The 7,393-nt window shown below is 34.7% G+C and overlaps 1 protein-coding gene across 1 annotated transcript in view; it reads right to left on the reverse strand.

The window, feature by feature from the left end:
* Positions 1 to 353: 353 nt before the first annotated feature.
* The window catches only part of LOC110039218, a 26,133-nt gene continuing 19,093 nt past the window's right edge, over positions 354 to 7,393 (reverse strand). Inside the window, exons 2-3 of the mRNA XM_020744210.1 lie at positions 897 to 994; positions 354 to 796 (exon numbers count right to left, since the gene is read on the reverse strand). Of these exons, the coding sequence (XP_020599869.1) occupies positions 515 to 796; positions 897 to 994 (380 nt within the window). The 3' untranslated portion in view covers positions 354 to 514. The remainder of the gene's footprint in view (positions 797 to 896; positions 995 to 7,393) is intronic.

The following is a 7,393-nucleotide window of genomic DNA, read 5'->3' on the forward strand; positions in this document are numbered from 1 at the left end:
TTTCAAATATCTGTCATTTCTAATAAGCAACTATTATATTATCATCAATTTTGCTTCTTATATTTTCATTTTTTCTAAGGAACTATCAAGTCTAAATAAAGGGGGTACGTGAACAATAAATTTGAATGTCTGCTAAGACGCACTAACAAGCATCTGGCCGACAAACATGGCAACTAACAAGAATGTATCTGGCCGGTACTTGTTTTAGCCCGTCACCAAAGCAAAAATAAAAATGGCATTCTATTAGGGAAATCACGTAGCTCTCTACGCATAATTGATGTAATTAGTCCAAGTGCAAGCAATAATCCTAGTCTACAGCACATACAATGCATCGACAAGAAGAAGCTTCAGAGTACTTAAGGTCAAAGGCTTGAAAGCATTGATAAAGTACCAGCAGACAGAACGCATAGAAAATATCCAGGTTTTATAGTTGGAAAACATGCAGATAATTTAGCAAACTATGTGAGCAGAAATGGTCAAGAAATATTCAATTAATCCTCAGAAACTAAAACACTCAGTGGGAGTACCTCTCAAAATGAGATTCATGGCAATGTGGATCGAGCCATTCACGTGGAGAATTCTTCGGCATTGTGTTGCTGCTGACCTTACCACCTACAAGCTCCCGTATAGTTTGAACCTTGTTCTCGCGACCTGTTCCGGAATATTTATGGTCAGCTTCCTTCAGTTTCTGCTTGAATCTCTGCTTGCGCCCTGCCGCATTCAGATCTTGATGTTTAACTTGCGAAGGAGGAGCACCGTGTGGTCCCAGGTAGATCTTTTCCTCTGCCTTGACACCCTGTTTTTGGAGGCAGTGGAATATCATGGTTTAGTTTCTGTGCAGAAAGTGGGAGTAAAATGTGAAACTTACAGAGAAAAGTTGCTTCGTAAAGAAGAACCTTTGAAGGAGGCTTGAGATCTTTTAAATTTGGGTCATCCCAATCACCAAGACCAGAGTCTCCAACAGTCAGGCTTGGTATCACAAATCCTTCTGTATCTGCAAATTACTATATCTATTTGATAATTGCAACAAACAAGCCTCGTTTTATATAATATTGTATCTTACACCGCACAACGATTTGCAAGTCTACAAAGGGCTAGTAACCAAGTAACATCTATTACAAATTTTAAGAAGCATGGATGTTACACAAATGTTCCCCTTTCTAGAGAAACAAAACATAGAGATGGCAAACCAATAAAGCTTATTATTGGAGAAATTAAATGAGAAAACAATGGCAACTTCTTTTTTATTTTTATTGTCAAATAATTGACAATAAAAAGTCCGTCTCAACACACACAAAACTATCCAAACCAATTAGATATGGAACATTTCCTGCCGAGCATTGATCTGATGAACCGGATACGGAACACAGCATAAAACATTTATGAGTTCTGTAGATAATCATATGCCATTGCTAGCTGGTAAGCAAAAATATGGGGCACAAAAAATCTCCTTGGCTAAATTATCGTGCATCACGGATAAAATTTTTAAGCAAGGTTTTAAGATTCCATTAGGAATTGGTGTAGGATTCATGAATCATAGTACGAGCCCAACTTTGGTAGCTCTGGTCCAAGGTTCACGTGATAAGAAATTTTGAAACAAAAGTTCCCAAAAAAAAAATCTCTAATATATTTCAACTGACAAAGCATTTGCCTTATAAATAATTAACGCTATAGATTATAAAAAAGGAGGAGTAATTTTAAGCCCAAAGTATAATTTTTTATACCAAGTAATAAAAAAAGGAAGTTTAGAAAATTTTGTTGGATTTTACAAAGAAGGATGTGCAGCTTATCTTCTTGTTATACACTACACAAACATAAAATAAATTTGATATTTAGAAAGTGTTAACCGGCTTTCATACCATTATTTTGCATATGATCCAATCCTTCGCATGAAGAGAGATTAGGTTGACCAAAAGAGAAGTTAGATTTTTTTGTTGAAAAATAGTATAAATTTGTATCAGGGAAAGAAGGGAAAACTGGCAAATATGCTGAGATTCACATAAGATTGAAGAATAGTGGTTAATAGAACATAAAGTAAAAGTTTATTCCCTAATATAGTAGTGCCACTTATATATCAGCTTAGGGTTTTTTTTTTAAAAAAAATATTTTAACTAGATAATAAAATAAGTACATCAAAGGTATTTATCAAGAAATGCACGAGCAAAAAACATAGTGCATATTTTTGGAGGATAAAAAAGTGGTAATTTTCTCATTAAGCAAATAACAATATATATACAGCTTAGACTAGCCCTCATACAATTGGAGAGAAATTCAAATCATGATAAAAAAGATAGAAATAAAAACACAATAATGATTAATTAATGAAGGATAATTTCTACCCCTCAAATGTAATAGCGAACCAACAGTTTTCTAAACCGGATATGTATATCAACATCCCGTGTTAAGTTAGGTTATATATGTCATACATCCCAAATTTTCTGCTGAGATAACTGAAGCAGTCCAAGAAAGATACTTGCTAAAAATGTCTGACAATCTGCTACTGAGTTAATATATAGATTAGTTGAACAACCCCTTCATTGGCCGTCTAGAAAAGTGTTTGATAATCTCTATATATTTGGTTCGATCATGGTATACCAAATCCTTTGAAAAAATAATAATTGATTGAAAATCATTGAACATCTTAAAAGTACTTTGGTTCTACATGTGAATATCCACCATTAGTTTATTTAGCCACATTCCTTCACAAATTCCTAAGGCCAAGGCACAATATTTAGATTATACACTGCTTGTTGCGACCACGACTTGTTTTTACTTATCAAGTGACAAGTTCATCCCATGCAAATAAACAGTAACCCGTGGTAAATATTCCATCAGCCAATTCTCCTGCCGAGGTAGCATCGGTGGGATCTCAAAGTCATGGTTCTCAATTTTCTTGAAAATTAATCCCATCCCAGAGACATCTTTAGGTATCTCAACATTCAAAAGTCTGCTTCTAAATGATCTTCAGTCGGATCGTTCAATGTTGACTCATTACACCTACAGTAAAAATAATGTCGGGTTTTGTATGTGATAGATAAATAAGTTTCCACACAAGTTTTTGATACCTCCCTTTTTTAACTGGGGTATTATCCTCTTTGTTTGACGTTCGTCGGTTGGGATTCATAGGAGTATCTATTGGTTTACATCCCAAAATTTTTGTCTCCTGCCTAGGTAGCATCAGTATAGATCTCAATGTCATGGTTCTCAATCTTTTTGAAGATCAATCCACATCTCAGAGTCAACTTTAGGTACCTCAGAATTCAAAACATCGATTCAAAATGATCTTCATTTCGATCGTTCATATGTTGACTTACTACACTCATAGAAAAATTAATGTCAGGTCTTGTATGTGACAAATAAATAAGTTTCCACATAAGTCTTTAATACCTCCCTTTTTCAACGGGTTATATCCTTACGTTGATGGTTGTCGATTGGGATCCATACGAGTATCTGTTGGTTTGCATTCCAAAATTTTTGTCTCATTTAATAAATTAATGCTATGTTTTCTCCAACATATGACAATGTCTTCTTTGGATCTAGTTGTTTCCATTTCCAGGAAATATTTTAAAATTCCAATATATTCGATCTCAAACTCATAAGTCATTATTCTTTTAATTGTTTTATGTTCTCTTATGTTATAAGAATAATATCATCTACATATACAATAAAAATGGTTATCAGTTCAGAAGATACTATGGAAAATCCGTTGTTTGAAAATTATTACTCCAGAAACAGTTCTATTTGAAAAATTTTGTTTTGAAAGCGCTGCTTTACAATTGTCTGTGGATAAATGTATGAAAAACCTTCTGATCATATTATATAGAATTCATAGATTTTAAAAATAACCTCAATTTGGTCTTATGATCAATCTTCCAAAGAGAGATTAGCGAAAAAAAATTCAACCTATTCAACCTAATATTTTTTTACGATTAGTATCCAAGCTTAAAAAACACTATTGCTTGGGAGGATCGTGAGATCTTACCCGTGCAAAAGAGCATTTAACTCAAACCATAAGAAGCCTCTACGGAAACAAGAATAAATAACCTAAGAACCCACTCCAAGTGCATAAATAATTACCAAGCCTGAAAAACTTTATCAGTATACAACAAAATTTATAACTTATATTGCAAATAATTTACAAAGCTTTACAAATAGAAGATCTAATGGTTGTTTTTGTACACAAATGAAACAATCAGAGAAGAATTGGTTCTTTTAGCTAGGTCCGAAATAATTTTATAAGATCAAAATTATTCCACGATTACACAAGGACAAACAGCCCACCTCCTCGAGCGCTGCCATTCCAGATGTCAACACCAAGAAAGATGGTTTGAGGGAAGTTCTTAGCGATGGCGGCAGCACTCAATGGAGACCAGAGGGCCCACCCGATGAGCAGAGGGAGGAAGAAGAAGCTTTTTGCTTGAAATTGCAAAAGAAGACAAGGTCATTTCCGCAGACTTCAGAGAACCATAAGATCTTACCTTTGGGTGCCAAAGAATTGCAAAGATGGTCAAGATCGATGCAGAGTTCTTGCGAAGAGAAGGTCATGACTGGTATCCTTGTCGGCTTCTGGGTAAATAAGGAGAAAAAAGGACGGAACGTGGGATGTGGGGCAAATACCACAATCGCAGTTCAATAAAAAATACGCCATGAATCGAAACATGATCCATGCAACGTAGATTCAAATGCTAAATTTTATTGATTTGGTTTGGATCTCAGGTTGAAATGCTGAAGCAAACAAGCCCAAAGTGTGATCAGCACGACATTGATAGTACCCATTGACAAAATAATCTTAGTGAACCTTTCAAAACATGCGTTTGAACGCATATAATGATTTTTTTAGTTTGCACACCAGCTAATTATTTGTGTTGTTCTTTAATTTTGGAGGTATCTCCATATACACTTCTTCCTCAAAATTCTCATTAGGAAATGCACTTTAAATGTCTAGCTGATGTAAACTCCAATCCAAATTGATAGCTAATGATAATAATATTCGTATTGTGTTTAGTTTCGTCACTGGTGCAAATATCTCCTGATAGTCGATCCCACAAGACTGAGTGAACTCTTTTACTACAAGTCTAGCATTGAATATTTCATTGCTCCCATATGCTTTGTATTTAACAATGAATACTCATTTGCACCCAACAGTTTTTTTCCCATGTGGCAAAATTGTTATGATCCAGGCATATCATTCTTTTCAAGAAGAAGAATCTCTTCTTTCACAATTTTATTTCCAAACAAGAATAGATAAGACCTCTTAGATTGAACTTGGAACCTACAAATTATCCAAATTCTAAATAAAAAACTTGTTAGAGGATGATAATTTTCCATGTCACAAATTTTTCTATATGATGTTTTGTTCTTCCTCTTGATATCCATGATGTGTTGACCCAACCCTTGTGTGCGTACCTGGGGTGTGTGAAGTTGGTTCCAATGATTTACATTCCGATTTTGCAAATTGTCCCTTACATGATAACTATATATTTTTTTCTTTCTAGAGTACACAGAATTCTTGGTTCTTGGTGGGAGCTATGAGAGGGCTTAGTGTTGTAGGTTCATTTTTATGTTGATTTGTGATCGTGAGGACAAGAGTAAGTACATCAAAAGTATAAAAAAGGTGAGCTTGAGGTTCCTAAATGGTATGTCAAATATGATATTCTCTCCAACTCTCCTCCTGAATGTTAGATTTGGGGTAATATGGTTGATTTTCAAAGAAGGGTAAGATTCATAGAGTTGTAAATTTTTTGTATTTCGAGAGAGTAACATTTATACTCTTTTTTTTTAAAGTAGCCCACAAAAATACATTTGATTGACCTAAGATCTAGTTTGCTCTAATTAGGTTGATATAGATGAACAAAAGCGATGTAATAAAAAAATTTTAGAGGTGAGTTAAAGGTAAATGAATGAATATGTGGATAGAATTTTGTGAGTGCATTAAGAGATTTGTTAAAATTTAACACTTTGTTGGACATCCTATTTATGAGTGATAAAAGAAACTTGATGGTTCTCTTCAATTTAATAGTGATATTGTAAAGAGCAGAATTTTGTGAGCACCTCCATGTGTATATTTCATACATATCTAGTTGGAGCAAATATTTGAAGAGAGTGTTGAAGTATTGAATAGCATTCAACTCATACTGTCGTGAGTCATGTAACATAGAATCAATGTTAAACAACTCAGAGACGTCAACACCTGATAGATTTCTCTTGCGGCATCCCATATTTTTTTTGCTCATTTTGAACAAGAGAATTTTTTTTAAATTTTCATGAGCATGGAGTTGACAAGACAATGCATGAACATGCGATCTTCAATCTTTTATGTCTCTGATGTTTAGGGTCAGTAATTTCTGGTGCAGGATCTTCGGTGAGATGATCATATTTTCATTTACCACAGATTTACAAGAACATAAATTGAGACCACTGGAGAAAATTATTGTCATATAGTTTGTGATTAGTGATGGAGGAATAAACTTTAGATATTGAAGAATAAAACATCCTAGGTTCATCTTTAACATAACTTCTGAAGAGGAAGAAGTAGAGTTCATGTCGAATTCATGTCGCATTTAGTTATCATTAGAATTTCCACTGGAGAAATAAATTTTGTCTTCAATACAATTTCAACTAGAAAGAGAAATTGTCTGTCGCAGATACAAAATTTCCACTAGAGAGAAAAACCGTCAGTCCATGATTTTCACTGAAAATTATTTTTAGCCAAGACAAGATTTCCTCGGATCAGGGATTTCTAGTAGAGAGAATCGATTCTCAGATTTAGGATTTGAAAATCAATCGCCCACAAGAATTGCTGTACTGCTCGACAGGTTATGCCAGAAGTCAATCTAACGGATAAGTCGTGAGAAGCCAATTGTGGTACTACTCAACAGAGAAGCTTGGAGCCAATATAACAGACGACTTACAAAGGAGTTGATCGCACCACTGACGAAATTAATAGAATGGATATGGCACCAAGAGGAGAAAATGATGTTTGACCCAGCTCTCTCGCTAACGAGATCACAAAGGAGGGTCTGCAAGAAGACAACAGCAGAAAGGCGTCTGCAGGGATTCAACTACAATGACGGGATATGACAGAGGGCCAGCAGTGAATGGAAGCTACAAAGAGGCTCTGTTGACCTCACTTTTGGTTGAGGTCTAGAAAACTTCTTTAGTAGCCTAGGTCTAGCCATAGGACTTTCCTATTGACTAGTCTTAGAAAACTAGAAGAGGTACCCCACTATTAGAAATTCAAAACTCTTTTTTTTATTCAACTTGAAATTCCACATATTGATCTCAACCTCTAGCATTTAGTAGGTAAGATCATTATAAGAGAATTTAAGAAGAATCCCTACAGGATTACTTGGCTTTAGGGTTGACCCTGGAACTAGGATACACCATATCTTCA

The sequence above is a fragment of the Phalaenopsis equestris genome, unplaced genomic scaffold, assembly GCF_001263595.1.
Source record: "Phalaenopsis equestris unplaced genomic scaffold, ASM126359v1 Scaffold235858, whole genome shotgun sequence".
Taxonomy (NCBI): Eukaryota; Viridiplantae; Streptophyta; class Magnoliopsida; order Asparagales; family Orchidaceae; genus Phalaenopsis; species Phalaenopsis equestris.